Source organism: Spodoptera frugiperda, chromosome 19 (genome assembly GCF_023101765.2).
Source record: "Spodoptera frugiperda isolate SF20-4 chromosome 19, AGI-APGP_CSIRO_Sfru_2.0, whole genome shotgun sequence".
Taxonomy (NCBI): domain Eukaryota; kingdom Metazoa; phylum Arthropoda; class Insecta; order Lepidoptera; family Noctuidae; genus Spodoptera; species Spodoptera frugiperda.
The window spans coordinates 3,488,410-3,514,051 of NC_064230.1; the positions used below are offsets into that span (position 1 = coordinate 3,488,410).

At 42.7% G+C, this 25,642-nt stretch overlaps 2 protein-coding genes and 1 long non-coding RNA gene across 3 annotated transcripts in view; 1 reads left to right on the forward strand and 2 right to left on the reverse strand.

Annotated features, from left to right (window-relative positions):
* Positions 1-25,223, reverse strand: LOC118280984 (xaa-Pro aminopeptidase ApepP). The gene is made up of 20 exons (XM_050700997.1): positions 25,047-25,223; positions 22,465-22,532; positions 21,382-21,483; positions 19,817-19,923; positions 19,162-19,333; positions 18,422-18,534; positions 17,708-17,843; positions 17,161-17,256; positions 13,734-13,930; positions 13,171-13,253; position 12,945; positions 12,532-12,621; positions 12,127-12,257; positions 10,684-10,836; positions 9,462-9,594; positions 8,844-9,021; positions 7,798-7,889; positions 2,541-2,654; positions 794-923; positions 1-130 (listed from the first exon to the last, which is right to left on the reverse strand). Coding segments are annotated over exons 1-20 (2,136 nt in total). The 5' UTR covers positions 25,085-25,223; the 3' UTR covers positions 1-128.
* The window catches only part of LOC118281055 (monocarboxylate transporter 12), a 122,878-nt gene that overhangs the window by 71,923 nt on the left and 25,313 nt on the right, over positions 1-25,642 (forward strand). The gene's annotated exons all lie outside the window — the stretch shown is intronic.
* LOC126911886 (uncharacterized) overlaps positions 1-25,642 on the reverse strand; it is a 57,146-nt gene that overhangs the window by 6,758 nt on the left and 24,746 nt on the right. The window lies entirely within an intron of this gene.

Consider the following 25,642-nt stretch of genomic DNA (forward strand, 5'->3'; position numbering starts at 1 on the left):
TATTTAAAATGCTATATATTAGTTATATATAATTTAATGAGCTATTGTACTTTATATAATATGCAAAAGTATACAACTTCTTAAGTAATACATAACATTATGTACGGTCCCGTCGCCGACCCGATATATTCTGGAAAAGAAATAAAATTACATGTATAAGGTGTTCTAAAAGTATCTGCCACGGCTTTAATGGGTGGTAGTGTTGTGTTTGAAGATTACAGTAGTGAATATAAATGTAGATTCGGCTATCATTGTGCCGATAGTCGAGTCGGCCAATGGGTTGATCTCTAAAAGTCTCGACATCCACCTTAGCAGGCTGGAGTTCAAGATCAAGGGCCTGATGCAGAAGGCAGTACTCCTCGAAACGGCACGTATTGTGAGGAGGTTTCTGTCTTTGGAGCCCTAACCACCGGTAGCTTGGACCATGCTCCTGCTACTGGTCGGCTCCTATTAAGTGATATTTAAAAATGTAATTTTAGAGGATTTCAAATAAATATTTGTAAATATAAATGATTGATTATGAGTTTTTTTTTTTCATATAAAACATATCTTCGTTTGTGTTTGTTATAAAAGAGCTATTTCTTTCACTGTCTATATCATGCAAATGCTAAAATGCTGACTGTGTGTAAGTTTGTTACTCAATCACTTGAAAACGGCTGAGTGGATCGGGATGAAATTTGGAACAAGACTAGATTATGGTCTGAAATAACACATAGGCTACTTTATATCCCACGGGAAGGCGGGCGAAGACGTTGGCAGAAGCTAGTATAGAATGAAATACATAGATACTTACAGTTTGTTCCTCTAATGAGAGGCGCGCACTCGTTCTGCAGCCAAGTATACTCGTCGTGGAGACGCCTCTCCTTCAGAATGGGCCCCAGCGTGTCAAACACCCTCTTGTGATAGTTATTCAAGTATTGCAACTGGGAAATGTCAAAGTACAATTTATTTACTTCATAATATATATATTAATAGGTGATGCAAAAACTTTGGACCCCTTTTTACGAAAATTGCGCGGACGTAGGAGCATAAAATTTGGTACACTTATAGTTTTTTTTTTTTTGTGAGACATGTCGGTAATCGAGCAGACGTATCACCTGATGGTAAGCAATCGCCGCCGCCCATGTACACTTGAAACACCAGAGGCTTTACAAGTGCGTTGCCGGCCTTTTTGGGGTTAGGAATTTATCGGTTGTTGTTGGGGAATCGGGGATTGGGAAGATTGGCAAGGGGGTAATTGGGCCTCCGGTAACCTCACTCACACAACGAAACACAACGCAAGCGTTGTTTCACGTCGGTTTTCTGTTCGGTCGTGGTATCACTCCGGTCGAGCCGGCCCAGCAGTGCCGAAGCATGGCTCTCCCACACTTTATTTACTTCATAATTATACTAATTAAGTGTGGGCACACCACCGTGTTTCGTTCTGGGAGTGAGGTTACCAGAGGCCCAATTACCCCCCTCCCCAGTCTTCCCAATCCTCCCATTCCTCAACAACCTTTAAATTCCTAACCCCCCAAAAGGCCGGCAACGTGAGTAAAATGTTATTTTTAGTTAATTTAGTATATCTCACGATAGTTATTATAAAAATATATAAATAAACTACACTTGTTGATCGATTGGGCATAAGTGCGACTGCCGGACAAGGTGTCTTAAATTCTATTCCCGGGTGGAGCAAAGTACTGCTGGCCATTTTTGGTTTTTTGAAAATTTTCTCAGTAGTAGCACGGAGTCTGGAATCGTGCCCAGTATATGGCAATGGGCTCATCCCCTATTACATGGTACTTATAACACAAATGGTGAAAAGTGGGTGTACATTGTACAGCGGCATTACGTGCCGTAACGTGCACCTCTGCCTACCCCTTCGGGGATAAAAGGCGTGACATTGACGTTTTTTTTTTTCATTGGGACAAGCCCGCCACAACCTCCCATACCGCTGCAACTCCTGTGCACCAGGATCTACAGTAGATACAACCATGAAAACACCGGAACACTGAAGTCCGGCGCGTCCCAGGGACATGAATGACTGTCTTGGATCCCGCAACGAAACAAATCAGAAGATGTTATTAGAGGAGAAGAAAAAAGAAAACGATAGTTTCCACTTCCCTCGGACGTTGACGTATACAATGTGATAGGGGTGACACTTCTAACCCGTTAAGGCTGAGTACTACATCTAATTTTATCGACAAAAAACATAATATGGAGGGTTGGAACCCCAATTGAAAATATTGAAAAATACCGATTTTTTCGGTAAAAATAATTCCGAAATGATTTTTTTCTCACCAAAACATTATCAAACATATGAAAAAACTATTGAATTAGTTAGCCAAGGTTATAAGTTACCGTTTGTCGTTTTTTTTTGTTTCTACGACGTATACAACCTTTGATATCAAAAGTAAAAAAAATATTAAAATAGCCATAATTTTTAGGGGAGGGGATTCCTCCCTTCGACCCCCGACTTTTGTCGTTAAAACTAGATGTAGTACTCAGCCTTAGCGGGTTAGAAGTCTCACCCCTATCACATTGTATAAATGTAGTATTACCTGGAAGTCGGACATCAAGCAGGGATCAATGCAGTCCCTCTGATGCGGTACAAGAGTCAGCGTACGGAACCCGAGGACGCCGCGACCGTCGAAGTCTCCCAGTAACCCTGCAGCCTACGACAAACACATGGCTTCACTTTAATATAGATGACTGGGTCAAAAATAAATTATTACTTACAACTTTTCAATACAATAAATTATTCAAAAATAATTCACACTCTCATTCATACATTTGATGAACTACTTAATTTTCGATTTTTTCCTAGCTAAATTTCTAGAAATAAGTCTGCTATTTGACGTCAAAAACTTATGACGTCATAATAGAGTATTTCATACAAAGTTCATAGAAAATATCGTTTTTGACGTTTCGAAAAAAAGTATTGAATTTATCTGGTAGGAAACTAGCCTATTTAAAAGGTTTTATTTAACTTACAATGTATGTGTGATATTTGCGTTTGGAAAAGCCAAAAGGTCGTAGGCCGCGTATCCTTGTCAAGGACATCCCGGGTTCTATGGAGGACGCCGCGTTTTTGACCTCACTGTATCGTCAAAATATTAGTGGGGAAATCGAAGTAAAGGAGCAAGATTTTATTAAATCTTGTAAAATTACCCGCCGGCGTACTTTGCAAAACGGTCGTAAGTGGGTTGGCATTGAACTAGACGCTAATATACGTAAACATCTTGTTACGACAAAAGATAAACTTTTTATAGATTGGGCTACTTGCCGATTCATAGACGATGTAGAATTAGTTAAATGCCACTTGTGTCAGCAGTTCGGCCACGTTAGGAAACATTGCACGGTTAAAACACCCACCTGCGGTAATTGTGCTGAGGCGCATGAATCACACGACTGCCCTCATATAAATAATAAAAATTTTATTCCAACATGCGTGGCGTGCAAACGTTTCAAAAAACCTCACGACCACCGTTGTGGTTCGCCCGAGTGTGGCACCTACAAAGCTAAACTCGAACAACTCATATTAAACACCACCTATTAAATAATAATATGGATAGGTTGACTATAGGGCAACTAAATCTACATAACGACAGGGTTGCGACGTCCGAGTTAGACAAACTAATAGTCGACTATCAGCTTGACATTGTACTTGTTCAAGAACAGTATCAAAATGCCCACTTAAGGCACAGGGTAGTGCAGCTGAACAGTAGGTCACGAGCTGGAATTTACGTCACGAGATCATCTAATTTCACAGTAACATCTATAACTAATTTAATGACGTCACACTGTGCCGTGGCGGAGATTGCCTCAGAAAACTTTAAACTTTACGCTGTGAGCTGTTACTTTCAATATTCTGACTCAGTTACTCCTCACATTCATCACCTCCGTCACGTCTTGCAGTCGCTTGCGGGCTCCAAAATTATAATTGGCGCCGACGTTAATGCGTCTTCATCCTTATGGTATGGCAAAGTTAGGGCTACTGACATGGAGCGGCGTTGTGCCGTTGAAGAATTCATTGCCGAAATGAATCTCTCCATACATAACACCCCTGATGCACCACCTACTTTTTGCAGCCAAATGGGCGAATCTTGTATTGACGTCACACTTTCTAGTTCGGACGTTAGCTTGGATAGGTGGCGTGTCCTACCGGATGCGTCATGTAGTGACCATCGCCTGATCGTGTACGAATTTGTCTCGGGATTACCCCGGGGTCCAACGCTTTGCAGTAGTGGCTTTAGATATAAAACTAAGGGCGCGGACTGGAACTTCTTTAGCTTATTATTTGCATCTCAGGCCACAGACTTCACTCGCAAAGACCTTTCGGCAGAAGAAGGTGCTGAAATCATGTCGGATACTTTTACTTACTGTGCCGACATTGCGTTTGGTCGGGGATCCTTGACCAGTACGCGCAGATGTGACTGGTGGAATAATTATCTAGTCGAACAACGTAAATGTTTTCGTAAAGCGCGCAAACAATTAAATAGACTAAAAAAACGTAAAGTTACTGGTTTTGCATTTGATGAAGCATTGATTGCGTTTAGAGTTGCCAGGTCACGTTATAGGGCTTCAGTGGAGAAAGCTAAGGGTAACCTGTTGCGGAGAGTAGTGCAGAGGCTGGAAAGCGAGGGTCCGTGGTCGCCTCTGTACCATGAGTTCAAAGCCAATAGATCCGTCGATCTGGCGTTCGTACAGAACATAAAAGTCAACAATGTTCACACCACTGGTATTGAGGAGACAACGGAAGTTCTACTCGATGAACTCATCCCTGACGATGTATCCGAGACAGATAGCGATTATCATCAACAGATTAGGTCGTGGGCGGCTATACCACCCAATTCACCGGTGTCTGATCTACCTTCCATCAATGAGCTCGTAACTGTTATTAAAACGTTGCCTATGAATAAATCGTCTGGTGAGGATAAAGTTTCAAATAAAATGATAATAGAAGCGTGCAAATCTGCGGCTGACGCGATCCTGTCTGTCTTTAATCGTTGTATAGCGGAGGGCGTCTTTCCTCGTATATGGCGACGTGGATTCATTCGCATAATACCTAAGAATGGAAATAAACCACCCGATGACCCTAAGTCATACCGGCCTATTACGCTTTTACCATCATTAGGAAAACTTCTTGAGCGGCTTATCGTTCCTCGTTTGCTGCCCGGTGGACCGAAATTTCACAATAATCAATTTGGTTTTACTGTGGGTAAATCTACTGTAGACGCAGCTCTCTCTGTCCGAACCATAGTGACTTCGTCTGAGCACAAATATGTAGTAGGCATTTTTCTAGACATTTCCGGTGCCTTTGATAACGCGTGGTGGCCAATGCTACTCCTTAAACTGAAGGGTCGTGGTTGCTTTAGTAACATATACAAACTATTATACACTTATTTTCTTCATGGTTCTGTAAAACTGAAACTTGGTAATTTTTCTCGGTCGAAGTCGTTGTCAATGGGATGTCCTCAGGGCTCGGTTATTGGCCCGTATCTGTGGAATTTAGGGTTTGATGACTTGCTCGCGACCCCCCTTCCTTCTGGTTGTACGTTGACTGGATATGCGGATGATGGCCTTTTGTTAATACAATCAAATACTCGAGCCGGACTAGAGAATTTAGCTAAGGACTGCCTCAGTAGGATCTCGCGATGGGGCGAACGTAATCGATTAACTTTTGCACCCCATAAAACCTATCAATTATTGCTTAAAGGAAATTTGAAATCATGGCCGTCTATTAAATTCAATAACGTTCCCGTCAAACGTAAGGAGTCGGTTTGCTATCTCGGTCTAGTCCTAGAAAAAAACTTTTCTTTTATTGAACATATTAAGACTATTAGTGAGAAAGCCAAAAACAATTTCTATGCGCTCACGCGAATTTCGAAGGCTACCTGGGGTCTCTCTTTTCTTACGCTCAGAACCATCTACGGAGCAACCTACCTGGGATGCGTGTGCTACGGGGCACCAGTGTGGGCTGATAGGGCCACAATAGGCGCGGTACGGCGAAAGCTTCTCCAAGGTCAGCGTCTAGCCTTGATCTTTCTGTGTAAGGCTTATAGGACGGTTAGCACAGAGGCCCTACCTGTGCTCGCGGGACTACTTCCAGTCGATCTTGAGGTGCAGCGACGTGCTGCCATGTACTATAATGCGAGACCTAACTTTTCCGCAAACTTTCTAGCACAACGTGATCGAAGCAAAATTGATAGATTGCTCAAGCCTTTAACGGACGTCTGGGATGAACTTCTGACTGAGTGGCAGTGTAGATGGGAATCTTCTACCAAGGGCCGCCACCTCTATCAATTCTTTCCATCCGTGCATGAGCGTCTGGAGAGGACATGGTTGGAGGTGGATCACTGTGTTGCCCAATTTCTTACTGGCCATGGCAACTTTAAAAGCAAATTGTTCTCATTTAAACTCGTTGATTCACCATGGTGCCAATGTTCGACAGCGGAGTTGCAACATGAGCAATCCGCCCATCACATACTCTGGGAGTGTGGTCTCTGGCAATCTGAGCGTGACACTATGTTGGATAATTTAATTGTTTCATCAGGTGTAGTTTATTACACGGACCTTGTGGAGTCTCGAGCAAATTTCCGTGCGTTTAGGCGTTTTTGCCATACCTATTATTGGAAGCAAGTATAACAGCTCACGCATAGGACCCATTTAGTATTAGCATTTAATATTTTAGTTTTAAGTAAAATTTCCGTGGTGCTTGGCGACTGGGCTTCTCCCAGTTGTGCAGTCTCTTTTGTGCCTTAAGGCTTAAGTCATCCTGTCTCCTGCATTAAATTCACCGAGGGAAGTGGAAACTATCGTTTTCTTTTCTTCTCCTCTAATAACATCTTCTGATTTGTTTCGTTGCGGGATCCAAGACAGTCATTCATTTCCCTGGGACGCGCCGGACTTCAGTGTTCCGGTGTTTTCATGTTTGTATCTACTGTAGATCCTGGCTTACAGGAGTTGCAGCGGTATGGGAGGTTGTGGCGGGCTTGTCCCAAAAAAAAAAAAAAAAAAAATATGTGTAATGTATTTGTGTGAGAAGTGAATTTTTGTACCAGAATTTTGAAGCAAATATTTTAACAAAAAAATGTGGTTTACTCACATAGGGTGACTGGTAATTAGTGAACGATATTTAAACACGTGATTGTACTCATGATTACAAACAACTTTCCCAAAGAAACGTATTTTGTATACTCATTAGTTTTATTTTTATCACAATAACAAAACAACAAAATTTTATTAGCACGCACGCGTAAAGTTCCAAAATACCTACCTAGTTACTAGTCTTCCGATAACGCGAGTGCGGGCGCGAAATTTTATTGTTTTGTTATATTATATTACTTATAATTTTATAATTATGCATTTTAGATCGCCAACCCGCATTGAGAAAGTGTAGTGATTAATGCTCAAACCTTCTCCGTGTGAGAAGAGGCCTTTGGTCAGCAGTGGCTACTTATAGGCTGTTGATGTTTATACATTGGCAGTATAATTTTACCCTTTTTTTTGAGGGGGAAAATCATCCAATGACTTCTCCCGCCTTGGGCGAGGCGAGAGGGAGTGTCAGACTCTTACTGACTAAAAACCACCCCGTTCTTTCTCCTGCTTTTCGAGCCGGAGCCCCGGTAAACCCGCTAGGTAGACCGCAGCTCCGGATCAGGATTACATGGGACTTACAACATAAATTGTGAAAAGTGGGTGTACACAGTGGCATTACGTGCCATAATGTGCACCTCTACCTACCCCTTCGGGGATTAAAGGCGTGACGTTATGTATGTATGTATGTATGTGTATACATTGATCGTATAACCTTACCCTGGGATGCTCAGTCTCCTTCGTGACCCGGATGGTTTCCACCAGATCCTCGTGGCGAATACCGAACGCACCCACTTTGTAGTAGCCAGGCTCTGTAATATACACATTGAGGGAGTAAGCAGACGTGTAAGTAAAACGTTTTTAAACTGACATGGTCACTAACACTAATATTACAACTTGAAACGGGATATGACTTCCTCATTGGCCGAGTGGTTGCAAGTGCGACTGCCGAACAAGGGGTCTCGGGTCCGATTCCCGGGTCGGGCAAAGTATTACTGGGCTTTTTTCGGATTTTCGAAAATTTCTCGGTAGTAGTACGGGGCCTGGAATTGTGTCCAGTATATGGCAATAGGCTCACCCACTATTACATGGGACTTATAACACAAAATGTGAAAAGTGTGTGTACATTGTATAGCGGCATTGCGTGCCTTAATGTGCACCTCTGCCTACCCCTTCGGGGATAAAAGGTGTGACGTTGTGTGTGTGAAACGGGATATCGTAATATCGGAAACTCATAGACATAAATAAACATGGTAAATATCCCGTTTCAAGTTCTAATATTAATGTAAGTAAAAATACTATTAATTTGATCAAATACTACATAGATATAGATTGTAGTTGGTTTTGGATGATTTTATTATTTTTACAAGTGTGGGAGAGCCATGCTTCGGCACTGCTGGGCCGGTTCGACCGGAGTAATACCACGGCCGAGCAGGAAACCGACGTGAAACAACGCTTGCGTTGTGTGAGTGAGGTTACCGGAGGCCCAATTACCCCCCTTTTTAATCTTCCCAATCCCCGATTCCTAAACCCCAAAAGGCCGGTAAGGCACTTGTTCTCTGCGCCTCTGGTGTTTCGAGTGTCAAAGCTAGAATTAAGGGATTAGGAAGAGGGGTAATTGGGCCTCCGGTAACCTCACTCACACAACGAAACACAACGCAAGCGTCGTTTCACGTCGGTTTTCTATGAGTCCGTGGTATAACCGGTCGACCCAAAGCATGGCTCTCCTACACTTAAATTTGTAAAAAACTAATCACTGCACTGACCGTTGCTGAGCACCTGTCCGGGTTTGAGTCCCGGGTCGTGCGGGTAGGGCCGCCAGGAGACGCCGCACGGTCCCTCGTGCACGTTGAGGAAGTGTCCCACGCCGTGGCCCGTGCCGTGCGCGTAGTCCAGACCCACCTCCCACAGGGCGTGGCGGGCGAAACTGTCTAGTACGTTACCCTGGATAGAGAGATAGGGGGGAACATTTATTTATTTATTAATAAAGGTTTACCAACAGCTTTCGTATATATAATACTTGCTACTTCCGCGCGGTTTCATCCGCTTTGCTCGGCTCCTTTTGGTCATAGCGTGATGTTTTATAGCCTATAGTCTTCCTCGATAAATGCACTATCCAACACAAAAAGAATTATTCAAATCGGACCAGTAGTTCCGGAGATTAGCGCGTTCAAACAAACAAACAAACAATCAAACAAACAAACAAACTCTTCAGCTTTATAATATTATAGTATAGTAATTATAGTAATAAAGTAATATAGTAATATAGTATAGATAATAAACAACTACAACAACATCACGCTAGGACCAATAGGAGCCAAGCAGAGCGGGTGAAACCGCGCGGAAGTAGCTAGCTCCTTAATAAATAATAAAAAAGTACTTACCTTGACCCCTTGCGGGAACAGCGAGGCGCCGACCATGATCTGTCCCTGCAGCACGCGGGTGAAGGCCGTCTTCTGCTCCGTGGTGGGGGCCCGGGACAGGTGGCGGGTGCGGGTTATGTCCGTCGTACCGTCCCTGGGGGTTACAACAAGGGTTTTTTAAGTACTAGCTTCTGCCAAGCGGCTTCGACCGCGTTCTCCTATTATCCAAGTCAGCATGAAAATTATCCTATTATCCAAGTCAGCTCATACCTAATTCCCCCTTCCCAATCTTCCCAATCCCTGGGGGCCTACTCTAATTCAACGAAAAACGAAGTTTCAGACGAAACTTCGCACACTACAACTCTATTTATTGCGTACTTTCGTGGACAAAAATGAACGAATGAAATGAAGATAAATAAATAACAAATTAAAAATAAAACGTTATTTCAAGTATCATGAGTATTATATTAGTAAATCAATAAAACCTAACGGCTGAAAATGAAATGAAACGAAACTTCGGATTCGAGAACCGGAGTAGGCACCCCTGAATCCCGATTCCCCAACAACACTTGAATTCCTAACCCCTAAAAGGCTGGCAACGCACTTATAATGCCTCTGGTGCCAATGGACGGCGGCGATTGCTTACCATCAGGTGATCCGTCTGCTCGTTTACCGGCTTATACTATAAAATAAATAGGTACCCTGTCTGTATACCAAATTTCATCAACATCCGTTCTTCCGACATTCGGAGAATACGACTGCGCGCACTATCAATACAATGATTTTTTTATAGTATAAGCCGGTAAAGGAGCAGACGGATCGCCTGATGGTAAGCAATCGCCGCCACTCATGGACACTTGAAACACCAGAGGCGTTACAAGTGCGTTGCCGGCCTTTTGGGGGTTAGGACTTTAAGGGTTGTTGGGGAATCGGATATGCATAATTGGGCTTCCGGTAACCTCACTCACACACACTCCATAATATAATTGACGCAAACGTTGGCTCAAGTCGGTGTACTGGGGCCTTAGTCTGCTATTACAATTGTGTCAGAATGGTCGATCACTGATCAGTGCAAGAGGGATGGAGCTATACAACCTACATAGCTCCGTCTCTCTTGCACTGCTCAGTGATCGACCATTCTGACACAATTGTAATAGCAGACTAAGGCCCCTGCTCGGCTGTGGTATCAGTCAAGAGTATGACTCTCCCCCCCCTAAAAATGAATGATTAATGATAAACTCACATGTATTGTCCACCAGAGTCGAGTATGAACATGTCCTCCTTCTCGATAACTTTCTGCGCGCCGTCCCTAGAGGGGCAGTAGTGGATGATGGCCCCGTTGGCCCCAGACCCGGGGATGGTGGAGAATGATGGGCCCATGAAGTGCTCCTCGTCCCTGGAAGACAAAATCTAAATTAATAATAATATAATATAATCAAGATTTTTTTATATATATAATATAATAAAAATATTAGCGCCAACTTTTTAAATAAATTGCCATGAGCCTGTTCATTTTCTTTAACACTACGGTGAGATAAAGTGTAGATTAAATGTAAAAACTCAATATAGGGTGACTGGTAATTAGTGAACGATATTTAAACACGTGATTGTACTCATGATTACAAACAACTTTCTCAAAGAAACTTTTACTTATATTAGTTTTATTTTATCCCAATAATAAAATAGCTAAAGGGGTTTGGGTAAAGTTGGCGTCGTTTTGAAGTTGAGCGGCCAGTAATGAAACTTAAATATTATGAAAGAACAGAATACAGCGGTCAAAAGCTATTATGGCCATATTTCTCTAAACCATATCGGAACTGAGATATTTGGTTTTATATTGGTAATTGAAATCGAAGAAGTTTTTAAATGTTATTGCACTCTTTTAGGTGTCTGCCATATTTTTTTAGGAATACTAAATAAAATAATTCAAATACAGTGACGTAGATGAATCGAACGGACCCCCATGTCTTTTATTTATGGGCCGATGGTGTGTCGCGCACCGGAGTAGGAGTAGGAACGGGGTGGTTTTTAGTCAGTAAGAGTAGAGTCTGACACTCCTTCTCGCCTCGCCCAAGGCGAGAAAAGTTATTGGATGATTTTCCACGCTCAAAAAAAAAAAAAAAGGCCCAATACTAACGTCACATTGCCAGGCGAGAGGTCGAGAAACAGTAAAGCCAATAACTAATATCAATCTTCTAATAACATAACTAAGATTTTTTTACACAGGACGGTAATTGAAGTATTTACTAGACTACATTTTTAAATTCTTCAAACTCAAATATCTCAGCTTCGATATAACTTAGGATAAAAATAATTGAACATATATGTGTAATGAACACAGCAGAACAAAGTAACATGAAAATTATTGGTGGCCGCTGAAAAAAAAAATGACGCCACAAGTCCATACAAAGTTACTCAAACCCCTTTCATTAACATGTGCGCCTACAGTTTTTATCACAATAACAAAATAACAAAATTTCGCGCGTGCTTTAGCATGATCAGCTGTTAGACCGCGTCATCGAAAGACTAATAACTAGGTAGGTATTTTGAAACTCTACATTTTGTGATAAAATTAAAACTAATGAGTATACAAAAAAAGTTTCTTTGGGAAAGCTGTTTGTAATCATGAGTACAATCACGTGTTTAAATATCGTTCACTAATTACCAGTCCCCCTATTTGACTTACTTGCGGAACTCGAGCAGTTTGTCCGCGGCCTGTATCTCTGTGACCTCCTTGCCGCTGTCGATCTCTTCGTGCAGCCACTTCAGTAGTCGGACCACCGCTATACCGTCGCGGACGTGGCAGTCGCGGAAACCCTGGTGTGGGGGGGTCATTTAGTACCTTATGTGTTTATACTAATAAATAAAACTGAACAGTTTATTTGTTTGGACCCGCTAATCTCCAAAACTGCTAGCCCGATTTGAATATTTACTGACGGTGGCCGGAGATCGTCTCGCGATTCCGATCGACGCCCGGACTCTCTTGCGACGGCAATTATTTTTGTGTTACATAGTTCATTTATCGAGGAAAGTCATTTGCTATAAAACATCACGCTACGACCAATAGGAGCCGAGCAGAAAGGGTACTTACTTGTAGTTCGACATCGTTCTTAGTAAGCTTCATGAGACTGACGGGAGATACTTCAGATATTATGTTTAAAGGGGTCGCCAAGATGTCCGCCTGGAAAATATAGGTATTAATGTAAAAATTATTCTCTTTTCGCATCATTTTTTGTCGAACGTCTACTTTTTTTTTTGAGGGGCAATAATCAGCCAATGACTTCTCCCACCTTGGACGAAGCGAGAGGGAGTGTCAGATTCTTACTGACTAAAAACCCACCCGTTCCTACTCCTACTTTGAGCCGAAGTCCCGGTAACCTGACATGTTGTGCGCAGATCCGGATGAAATCTACTGGAGAGGCCAAACATAAAAAAGTATTGTCATAATCCCCAAATGTGGCAGGCGATTTGAGAATAAAAATCATGACGAATCATCAATCGAACACTTATTTTAGATCACCAAATATGTAGAGGAGACTTAATTGTGATTACCAAGTCTTCTACCAAGTATGGGTATTATGACACCTTGATTATATTTTAATTCATTATACATATAATTGTACATTGTACAATGGCATTACGTGCCGTAGACAGAGGTGTACATTACCTCTGTCTACCCCTTCAGGGATAAAAGCCGTGACGATAGACGATATGATAATGATGTGCTTACCCCGAAGCGGCTCTATGTATCGCCTCGCTAGAGTCACTGGAGAGCCAGATAGAATGCTTGCATCCCGTCTCACTTAACTCTTTCTGTAACAAAATAAACATAGGAATGAAATTTATGGAGATTAAATCGATTCTCAAGTTAGGTAAAGAGTCCGACTAGTTTCAAGTCATGCTAGAGGCTCATATTCATGAGTAGCGCGACCGTTGCCGCGTCGTTTGACGTGAAATGCGAAGAAATGTGCTATGTACCTATGCTACTAAGATGTAATAGCTAAGCTGTGAAACTATATGACCATTTCCACTGATACTAAACTATGTAGCTGTGCGAGGAATATGCGCAGCTATAATGCGATGTATCAATAGCACGGATCTTTCTATATAAAAACTTAGCTAGCTGCGTCCGTTTCCACCAGTGCTAAGCTATGTGCAAGCCAAACGCATCCACAATAACGTAAAATACACATCTCTGAAGGAAAAAAAGTAAAAGCAGCCTTAATCGCCTGGAAAATAAGCCTGTATCACACACCCACAGAAAGAGTAACGTCAGTAAGAATGAGTACTCACAGCCATAGTCTTCAAATGTTCCTCGACGCTGTCATACGGGTACCACTGCAAATGGACATTTTCTTCAGCCAATTGGAGACAGAGAGCCGCCGTCAACTCCTTGGCCGTAAACAGGAGCACGGCGGTCGGCGTGATTATAAGGTACGAGAAGAACACCGGGTTGTATTCTATGTCGCTGCCGCGGAGGTTCAGCGTGTCTGTTGAACAGTGGTCGGAATCAGGGTACGGTGCGGTCGGAATTAGGTACTAGTAGCTCCTTGGCCGTAAACAGGAGCACGGCGGTCGGCGTGATTATAAGGTACGAGAAGAACACCGGGTTGTATTCTATGTCGCTGCCGCGGAGGTTCAGCGTGTCTGTTGAACAGTGGTCGGAATCAGGGTACGGTGCGGTCGGAATTAGGTACTAGTAGCTCCTTGGCCGTAAACAGGAGCACGGCGGTCGGCGTGATTATAAGGTACGAGAAGAACACCGGGTTGTATTCTATGTCGCTGCCGCGGAGGTTCAGCGTGTCTGTTGAACAGTGGTCGGAATCAGGGTACGGTGCGGTCGGAATTAGGTACTAGTAGCTCCTTGGCCGTAAACAGGAGCACGGCGGTCGGCGTGATTATAAGGTACGAGAAGAACACCGGGTTGTATTCTATGTCGCTGCCGCGGAGGTTCAGCGTGTCTGTTGAACAGTGGTCGGAATCAGGGTACGGTGCGGTCGGAATTAGGTACTAGTAGCTCCTTGGCCGTAAACAGGAGCACGGCGGTCGGCGTGATTATAAGGTACGAGAAGAACACCGGGTTGTATTCTATGTCGCTGCCGCGGAGGTTCAGCGTGTCTGTTGAACAGTGGTCGGAATCAGGGTACGGTGCGGTCGGAATTAGGTACTAGTAGCTCCTTGGCCGTAAACAGGAGCACGGCGGTCGGCGTGATTATAAGGTACGAGAAGAACACCGGGTTGTATTCTATGTCGCTGCCGCGGAGGTTCAGCGTGTCTGTTGAACAGTGGTCGGAATCAGGGTACGGTGCGGTCGGAATTAGGTACTAGTAGCTCCTTGGCCGTAAACAGGAGCACGGCGGTCGGCGTGATTATAAGGTACGAGAAGAACACCGGGTTGTATTCTATGTCGCTGCCGCGGAGGTTCAGCGTGTCTGTTGAACAGTGGTCGGAATCAGGGTACGGTGCGGTCGGAATTAGGTACTAGTAGCTCCTTGGCCGTAAACAGGAGCACGGCGGTCGGCGTGATTATAAGGTACGAGAAGAACACCGGGTTGTATTCTATGTCGCTGCCGCGGAGGTTCAGCGTGTCTGTTGAACAGTGGTCGGAATCAGGGTACGGTGCGGTCGGAATTAGGTACTAGTAGCTCCTTGGCCGTAAACAGGAGCACGGCGGTCGGCGTGATTATAAGGTACGAGAAGAACACCGGGTTGTATTCTATGTCGCTGCCGCGGAGGTTCAGCGTGTCTGTTGAACAGTGGTCGGAATCAGGGTACGGTGCGGTCGGAATTAGGTACTAGTAGCTCCTTGGCCGTAAACAGGAGCACGGCGGTCGGCGTGATTATAAGGTACGAGAAGAACACCGGGTTGTATTCTATGTCGCTGCCGCGGAGGTTCAGCGTGTCTGTTGAACAGTGGTCGGAATCAGGGTACGGTGCGGTCGGAATTAGGTACTAGTAGCTCCTTGGCCGTAAACAGGAGCACGGCGGTCGGCGTGATTATAAGGTACGAGAAGAACACCGGGTTGTATTCTATGTCGCTGCCGCGGAGGTTCAGCGTGTCTGTTGAACAGTGGTCGGAATCAGGGTACGGTGCGGTCGGAATTAGGTACTAGTAGCTCCTTGGCCGTAAACAGGAGCACGGCGGTCGGCGTGATTATAAGGTACGAGAAGAACACCGGGTTGTATTCTATGTCGCTGCCGCGGAGGTTCAGCGTGTCTGTTGAACAGTGGTCGGAATCAGGGTACGGTGCGGTCGGAATTAGGTACTAGTAGCTCCTTGGCCGTAAACAGGAGCACGGCGGTCGGCGTGATTATAAGGTACGAGAAGAACACCGGGTTGTATTCTATGTCGCTGCCGCGGAGGTTCAGCGTGTCTGTTGAACAGTGGTCGGAATCAGGGTACGGTGCGGTCGGAATTAGGTACTAGTAGCTCCTTGGCCGTAAACAGGAGCACGGCGGTCGGCGTGATTATAAGGTACGAGAAGAACACCGGGTTGTATTCTATGTCGCTGCCGCGGAGGTTCAGCGTGTCTGTTGAACAGTGGTCGGAATCAGGGTACGGTGCGGTCGGAATTAGGTACTAGTAGCTCCTTGGCCGTAAACAGGAGCACGGCGGTCGGCGTGATTATAAGGTACGAGAAGAACACCGGGTTGTATTCTATGTCGCTGCCGCGGAGGTTCAGCGTGTCTGTTGAACAGTGGTCGGAATCAGGGTACGGTGCGGTCGGAATTAGGTACTAGTAGCTCCTTGGCCGTAAACAGGAGCACGGCGGTCGGCGTGATTATAAGGTACGAGAAGAACACCGGGTTGTATTCTATGTCGCTGCCGCGGAGGTTCAGCGTGTCTGTTGAACAGTGGTCGGAATCAGGGTACGGTGCGGTCGGAATTAGGTACTAGTAGCTCCTTGGCCGTAAACAGGAGCACGGCGGTCGGCGTGATTATAAGGTACGAGAAGAACACCGGGTTGTATTCTATGTCGCTGCCGCGGAGGTTCAGCGTGTCTGTTGAACAGTGGTCGGAATCAGGGTACGGTGCCGTCGAAATTAGGTACTAGTTGGTTTTTTTAATATTAATTGATGGATCTGTGTTAGATAGAGGCTAGTGTTATAGGAGTACCTAATTGAATTATTTACACAAAAGTATGGCCGGAATTGGGTAAAGTGCGGTCGGAATTAGGTACTTGTTGGTTTTTATGGTATTAACTAATAGATCCGTATTAGATAGAAGTAAGTGTTATAGGAGTGCCTAATTGAATTCTTTAAACAAAGGTATGGTCGGAATCAGGGTAGAATGTGGTCGGAATTAGGTACTAGTTGGTTTTTGTGGTATGTGGTAGTTGTGTGTGGTAATTTTGGCTATGACTAGTGTTACAGGAGTGCCTAATTGAATTCTTTACACATAGGATACATTTTTTTAAACATAACCTTCCACTAAATACTTTAGGCTCCATGTTAGAATTAGATTCTATGTCGAAAATAGGCACAATCATGCCATTAAGCAAGGAATTATGCGCATGCCGGATATAGGAGCTGCGGACTACCTAGCGGGTTTACCGGGACTCCGTCTTTCAAAGCAGGAGTAGGAACGGGTGGTTTTTAGTCAGTTACAGCCTGACACTCCCTCTAGCCTCGCCCAAGACGAGACAAGTAATTTGATAATTTTCCCCCTTAAAAAGAAATGTCGGATATAGGAGTATTAATATGATGATGTCCCACTCACAAGCAACTTCATCTAAAGCAGTGATGACCAGCGCTGAAGCCTTCTTCTCTTCCATTTTGGCACGGAGCTCTGAAATCTTATCACCGGCACATTTACCTGTGGTAAAGTATAATACATGTTATAATTATACTCATAGTTGAGAAAGCAACCTTTATTTTAATGTTTGCCAGGTTTATAATTGTTACTGTTAGGTTGGCAACACTTTTTTCTTTATGTTTTGGCGGCAAAGCTGTAGTATCTGTAAAAGTATAGCTTCTATTATTTTCCGTATTCTGAACAGTTTTATATTATTCACCCCTTAAAATCATCTATCTCTATACTATAATATATAAAGCTAAAGAGTTTGTTTGTTTGTTTGTTTGAACGCGCTAATCTCCGGAACTGCTGATCCGATTTTTATAATTCTTTTTGTGTTGGATAACGCATTTATCGAGGAAGGTTATAGGCTATAAAACATCACGCTACAATTAATAGGAACCGAGCAGAGCGGGTGAAACCGCGTGGAAGTAGCTAGTTTATAATATTAGTAGGAAATGAGCCGACTTACCGGTAAACTTGAGAGGTAACGCGATAATGTCGTTGCACGGCCGCAGAGGTAGATGTTCCCCACACTGCTTCCTCGCCTCGTCCACTAGATTGGATCCAACCGGTAGGAGGACCATGTTGTGTTTCGATAGCGCTGACTGGAATCAAATTATGATTTTACTATAATTGAATATAATAAGTTTTTCTAAAATTATCTGCCACTGCTTTAATGGGAGGTAGTGTTGTGTTTGAAGATTACAATATTGAAGAAATTTCGTATTCTGAACCAGTTAATTCAATTTGAGAACATAAAGAAGTTAAATAAACATTGACTTTACATAACGGGGTTCATAAATAAGCAAGATGTGTCACTTCTCCAGTGAAATGAAAAAAATGCTATCAATTGTTTTCATTGACGAACAGACAGAGACAGTGAATGATGAAGAATGAGATAGCTTACATAGATTTTTTGTATGACAAAAAGAATTATATTTACTACTGTAATCTACAAACACAATACTACCTCGCATTAAAGCCGGGGCAGCTACTTTTAGAACACCTTAAGTGATAATTATAATATATACCCGATGAAAATGGGCCCCACGTCCCGGGATCCGCAGGAAAAGGTCTCTGGTGTCGCGGATATCCATCGGCAACCATTGCTTACCATCAGGTAAACCGTCTGCTCATTTATCGGCCAATCCCATGAAAAACAAATATTCTTTCATTCACACACCTGCAACGGATTCCACTCCTCTCTGCTGAAGGTGTGAGGATCTACGCCGACCGCAGAGCCCTCTGTCAGATTGGTCACCAACCATTTCTCCATAGTCGGGGTTTCAGGCAGCGCTGTGTGGAAAATTAAATTTTATTATGATAATATGATACTGATTGATTTATTATAAATTAATGAACGATATTACAAGTGTTGTTATCCGAATATACCTATATTTTTATTTTGTCAAAAACAGATCAAAGTTCAGAGTGGGAGATAGTTACGTCGTTTCTAGTATAAAACGTACGTAGAAGTGCCGTCACACGATAATAAATAAAAAATATCAAATTAATATATCGTCGAAAGTATTTGTTTCCGTAAGCAAAATACGATTCTAATGTTTTCTATATTTAAACATTGCCTCACACTAGGATTTTCTCCTGTGTCGTGTGTGCGTTTACAAACATACAAGTTCACATACATATGACACGCAGACCCATCACGACAAAGAGTTGCTCCGTGCGGGAATTGAACCCGCTACACATTACGTGGCAGCCGGTTGTCCAGCCACCGCGCGAACGCAACGGTGCAGTTACACTATTATACACATATAGAAGTGACGTCACACGATATTTCAAATCAATATAGGTATAGTCGAAAGTATTGGTTTCCGTAAGAAAATAAATACGTGTCTAATATTATAAAACAATCTACGAAACACACATTAAAACAAAACATATTATTAATATTTATAAACGCACATTGCTTCATCAACGTCCAAAGCGACAGGTCGGCCTCCTGTTCGAATTGCGTGTAGTATCTGCCGTCGGTCCACAGCAGGGCCGCGCTTGGGGTCACCACCGCGGTGCCAGCTGAGCCAGTGAATCCTGAGATCCATTCCCGGCGAGCGTCCACTGGAGCTATGTATTCCGACTGGAGAAGAGAAGAGAAGAACATAGGATGTTAGACAGAGAGACACAGGTCTTACGCGGACAAAACTGCGGGCACAAACTGGTATAGAAATTAAACTGTGGGAGAGTCATGCTTCGGCACGAATGTGCCGGCTCGACCGGAGTGATACCACGGCCGAGCAGAAAACCGACGTGAAACAACGCTTTCGTTGTGTGAGTGAGGTTACCGGAGGCCCAATTACCCTCCTTCCCAATCCTCGATTCCCCAACAACCCTTAAATTCTTAACCCCCAAAAGGTTCATCTACGCACTTTTAACGCCTCTGGTGTTTTAAGTGTCCATGGGCGGCGGCGATTGCTTACCATCAGGTTTTATGACAGCTCATTTACGCCGTGTTCCACGAAAAAAAAATCAGTTCCACCAGACACGAGAAACTAAATCGCGCACAAACATACAAATCAAACTAAGAACATCTCTTTTATTGAAATCGGTTAACAACACTTACATTATGGGCATCGCAAGTAGGTATGATGTAGGCGGCGAGCGGTCGAGGCTGACTCGACATGATCGCTCTGAGCGTGGTCAGACGCTGTAACGACATCTTGTTCTGATCTGCAAATACAATACATACGTGTTTAATTTTGTTATTTCTGTGTCAAGTTGGACTGGGGCCTTAGTCTGCTATTACAATTGTGTCAGAATGATCGATCATTGAGCAGTGCAAGAGGGATGGAGCTATGTAGGTTGTATAGCTCCGTCCCTCTTGCACTGCTCAATGATCGACCATTCTGACAAAATTGTAATAGCAGACTAAGGCCCCTGGGCTGTTAATGCGGTGGTTAGGCAATGGGTAGAAACGCAACGTGTAGCGGGTTGGATTTCCGCAAGGAACAATGTTCGTAAACTCACCCACGACACAGGAGAAAATGCTAGTGTCCAAGACATGTTGCAGAATCCAAGACATGTTGGTCATTAGCCTTGGACTTGCCAATTTTACGGTGTTTTCATGGTTTTATCTACTGGAGATCTTGATACAGAGAAGATACAGCGTTTTAGAGAGGTTGTGACGGACTTGTCCCATACAAAAATTACATAATTACGTCAAAACCCATGAATAGAATCTTCTGTATATAAGTTGTTAATTAATGTCCTTTGACCGGAGCCTACATTGAAACTCATAGAAAGACTTTTACTCTATGGACAGTTGTGCATGCGCTTCTCGCGACCCTCTACAACTTGCACCCTAGGCACTTGTCTTGCTTTAACCATAATACGTCTCTGTATTTGATTATATCAAGAGGATATAAACGGATTTAACCCTAAAAAAATTGTCAAAATGTACATTCTGAAAAATAAAAAATAAACATCTCAATCTCGCTGTTTATAGCCAGGCTTTAACTACCCTTAGTATGAGTTTGCTTTACGTTCGGCGCTCTGATTGGTTGGTTTATTCAAGCTGGCCAATCAGAGCTTCGAACGCGCTCTCGTTTCGATTACTTTAAACATAAAGCAAACTCATAGTAAGGCTACAGCTCTTGATTTTTATTTCGCTCTTGATTTTTATTAGGTTTTGATTCAAAATGGGCGCTATTTCTGTATACCTTTTTAGTTAAGCAGTGCATTGTAAGTCTTGGACTGCCAATAGAAAACTGTTGAAGGCAAATCCTCCGCTAACGTCGGTCACCGGTGACCACCACGGCGTTCAATGTGTTAAATATATGTATTTAACACAGGAGGTATGCCTCCTCCTAAATTATTATGTTATCGGCTTACTCACGTAATGTTTTGACGAGGAACTCGACAAGTTTCAAGCCATGCTAGAGGCTCTTATTCATGAGCAGCACTCCGCGACACCCATCGCGCCCTCTGCCTGGAATCGCGCGTACTAACCGGCGCGCGCGACGATGTTGACTCGTTAGACTCGTTCGTCGGCCACTGCGTAGGTGTTGGGTTCGATTCTCGGGTCGACGCAAAAACGGTGTAACATACCGCGCTCACTAGTTACGTGAGTAAGCCGATAACATAATAATTAATTTTGTATGTCTCACGAAAGTTACAATAAAATCATACCTCCTCCTTCTTCAACAGAAAAGACACAGGCGAAATTATGGCTCGGAGACACTTGTACACCGTATGACTTGCTGTTTGCAGAGTGTACACTGAGGGAGTTTCCTAGGAAACGGGGATTAAGAGGATATTTAGGAGGTTGGGAAATGAGGAACAAGGTTTTATTAGAGGTAGGTATTATCATAATGGACAGATACTCTGGTGTTGCAGATGTTTATGAGGGGCGATGATTGCTTACCATCAGGAGATCCGTTTACTCATATTCCAATAAACAAGGACATCCACTGCAGAATAAAGGCCCCCTCTTAAGTTGGGGTTTCCAATAATACTCATTGGAAATCGGACCGGTTATGAGTGTGGCGGAGATTAAAAGAGTGTTTTTTCGAGTGAGGAAAATCTTCCAATTACCTACGTCTCTAGTCTTGGGCGAGGCGAGAGAGTGTAAGACTGTTACTGACTAAAAACCACCTCGTTCCTACTCCTGCTTTTCGAGCCAAAGCCCCGGTAACCCGCTAGGTTTTCCGCAGCACCGGAACTAGCGTTTCCACCAGTAACGTCTATGTAGCTATGTCATATGTATATAATTTTAGTCAGTAACAGCCTGACACTCCCTCTCTCCTCACCCTAGGCGGGAGAAGTCTATGGAGCTGCGGACTACCTAGCGGGTTCACCGGGGCTTCGGCTCGAAAAAGCAGGAGGAGGAACGGGGTGGTTTTTAGTCAGTAACAGCCTGACACTCCCTTTGGCCTCGCCCAAGGTTACAGAAGGATATTTTATGATTTTCTTACCTCAAAAAAAAGTGTGAAACCAAATTAATTATTATGTTATCAGCTTACTCACGTAATGTTTTGACTAGGAACTCGACTAGTTTCAAGCCATGCTAGAGGCTCATATACTACTGACAGTGCAGTAGTTGTAGCACCGTGACAATCGCTGCTTCGTGTGTCGCGGAATGCTGCTCCTGAATATGAGCCTCTAGCATGGCTTGAAACTAGTCGAATTCCTCGTCAAACAGTTACGTGAGTAAGCTAAAAACATAATAATTAGTTTAGTATGTCTCACGAAAGTTACAAAAAAAGTACTTACCTTTGATTAACTTATTATGTTTGCTATCTCCATGAGAGGCGGAACGCGATGACCCAGACACAGCGTTACTGCAAAAGGCGACAATTATTTATCAGTTTATATATTTACCGATTGTTTTATACAATGGAGAGATAAAATGTACAGTTTGTGGAGTCATTGCCAACGATGTACATAGTAACATTACTGCATAGTATAAAACAAAGTCGGTTTCCGCTGTCTGTCTCTAATTGAATATGTACGATCAGTTTCTTTACAGTGGACTTCCGGTAATCCGACAAACATTATGCAGGGCAGTGTCGGACTATCGAATTTGTCGGATTATAGAGCACTGCCTAAAACCCCCTATAGTCCGGATTTTTTTACAAAAGAGTACCTTGTAATCCGACCTATTACATATCCAATGATAAGATTCTATATGTTATATGACATAATTATTTGAAGTACAAATCATACTTATGTATGTCGAATTTAGTAAAGTTAAACATAAAATTAAGCATAAATGCAAATGCATGTTACACACCAAAATAATCAAGAATTATTAAACAAAATCATGTAATGAATTTATCAAATTATGAAGTTTTGAAATATGTATTCATAATTTTTTTTTTGTTTAAGATTTTCAAATATGTACATATCAAAGTCATGTCGGATTACAAGGGGCGCCGGATTATCGGGGGTCCACTGTATTATCCCTCAAAAGATTTTGACGTGGTTTTTATTTTTAAGTAAAAAAATAAAAACCACGTCACCTCTCTGTGCAGAGCTTTCTGCGGCCAATCCTTATCGTAGGTGTCAAGTTCGTCCGCCATCTCCTTCTGGGCCTGCCGCGACGTCTGTTGACGTTGAGTGGGCTCCACTCAGTTGAGAGTTTTGCTCACCGCTCGTCCGACATGCGGCAAACGTGACCAGCCCAGGATTTCGTTATTGTTTTTTATTTTAAGTGTGAGAGAGCCATGCTTCGGCACTCAGAGTACGGAGAGTATTGACTGGGTACAGATATACAGATTAAAATCGTTTTTCATGAAAAATACTGTTTGTATTACTTGTTTAATACATATAATGAATTCGGTACTGTAAGGCCGTGGTATCACTCCGATTGAACTGCCCCATTCGTTCCGAAGCATTGCTCTCACACGTGTGTCGCTGGCTCAGTGATTAGTCACTAGTCATATCTTTGTTATTATACATAGATCTTTGTTTATTTATATACAAGCTGCAGCCCGCGGCTTCGCTCACGTTCCCGTAAGATAAAAAGTAGCCTATGTGTTATTCCAGACCACAATCTATCCCTGTTCCAAATTTTATCCCGATCCTTTCAGCCGTTTTGACGTAATTGAGTAACAGACATACACGCAAACTTTCGCATTTATATAATTTGTGAGAAGTAACATAAACATTTCACGTCGATCTTGACACAAGTGTAGTTTGGCAATCGCTTTCTCAATCACTCGTCCAATGAAGCAGAAATAAACTTATTTAGAACCAGCTGATTTCCGCGGCTTCGCTCACGTGGTTTACAGACGGTGTGACTAATTTATTTATTTATTTAGTAGAAAAACATGCATAATTTTACAGCTTAAGCCAATACATTATACAGTTAAAGTGTTGAAAATATAAGTAGCTTAAGTTACTCCTTAGTAAATCACCTGACAATAAAAGTCCCGATAAAATTGGGTCGACCATTTCAGAGATTAGACAGAACAAACAGACAGAGAGACAAACATTGTAAAAAATGTTATATTGGTCTACGTATCGTATGTAGTAAAAGGCCCTTATTTCAATAGGTATTACAAACAGCCACTCCAATTTCATTAATTAGTCTAGATAGTCTACATAGTGGTGTACAGTTAGGTACTATGTCGACCTACCCGCATAAACGTATTTATCTACATTTAAGGTAAGCGTCCACAGGCCCGAATCGTACGCATCGCACGCAACGGATTTTTGTTTATCTTGTATAGAAACTCATGCAATTGCGTCCAATGATACGCATCGTACGGACCGCATCATCAGCAATGCCTACATGAGATGCGTACTGATAACGTCATACGGAATGCGTGCGATGCGTTACCTTCATAAGTACCTACATTAAAATATATTGCTGAAACTAATGTCTGTAAAACCTAGTTTTCGAAAAATTCTCACAAAATGAATATTTATTATAATACTAGCTGACCCGGCAAACTTCGTACCGCCTCAAACATTTTTTCTCACCTTTTAAACCTTCCCTGGACTTCCACAAACAATTAAAGGCCAAAATTTGCCAAATCGGTCCAGCTTTTTCAAGTTTTAGCGAGACTAACGAACATCAATTGATTTTTATATATAGAGATAAAAGAGAAATGCAAGTCCAACGTGAATAGTGCAGAAATGAAGCCGCGCCGATAGTTTTCGAGAAAGCAAAAAAATGAGCATCGAGTAACTGCCTCGGGAGGCGTTCTACACAGCTTAAACCATAGCCCCCTTATAAATTTTACTAAATAACACATACTTACTAATTTACATCAACAATAAATGCATTAGCCGATAGAGAAAAATGTTCAACTAGAATTTAGTCGTAAATGTTATTAAAAAAAACTCACGCAATCGTAAAAATAGCTAGCACACACTTCAGCAACATTGCTAACGATTATAAATTAAAAACGACAATCTAAAACACACGATTCAACAACGATATCAATCGACATTCAAAATAATAATTATTTGAAAACTGACGCCATTTTATTAGCAAAATTTGACAACTGTCATCGTGACATTCCCGCCAATGCCGAATGCGTTCACAAACGTTCTAATAATTGATATTCGGAATAGGTTTACATTGAAACGGAAAAGGTATATTCACCTTGATAAACTGTAGTAGGATCGATTGCAGTTAATAATATTCAATAGTATTAGTTATTAGGAAATTGTGACATTTTGTAGTTTGATTTATTTGAAGACTAATATCTACATATTGTGTAAACAGCTCCTGATTTGAAAATTGGCGCCTTTTTGACAGTTTTCCTTGGCCAATCTCTGATCTCTGATGAAGAAGAAATGGGTATCACAACATAAACCATAATATGAAACGCTTTTTAATCCTCGGGGAAAAGAGGGATATCAGTCCAACCAACCCATAAAAAAACTCAATTATCCATATCCAGACTCCTTGGTCAAGACCTCCTACCTATTCAGACTT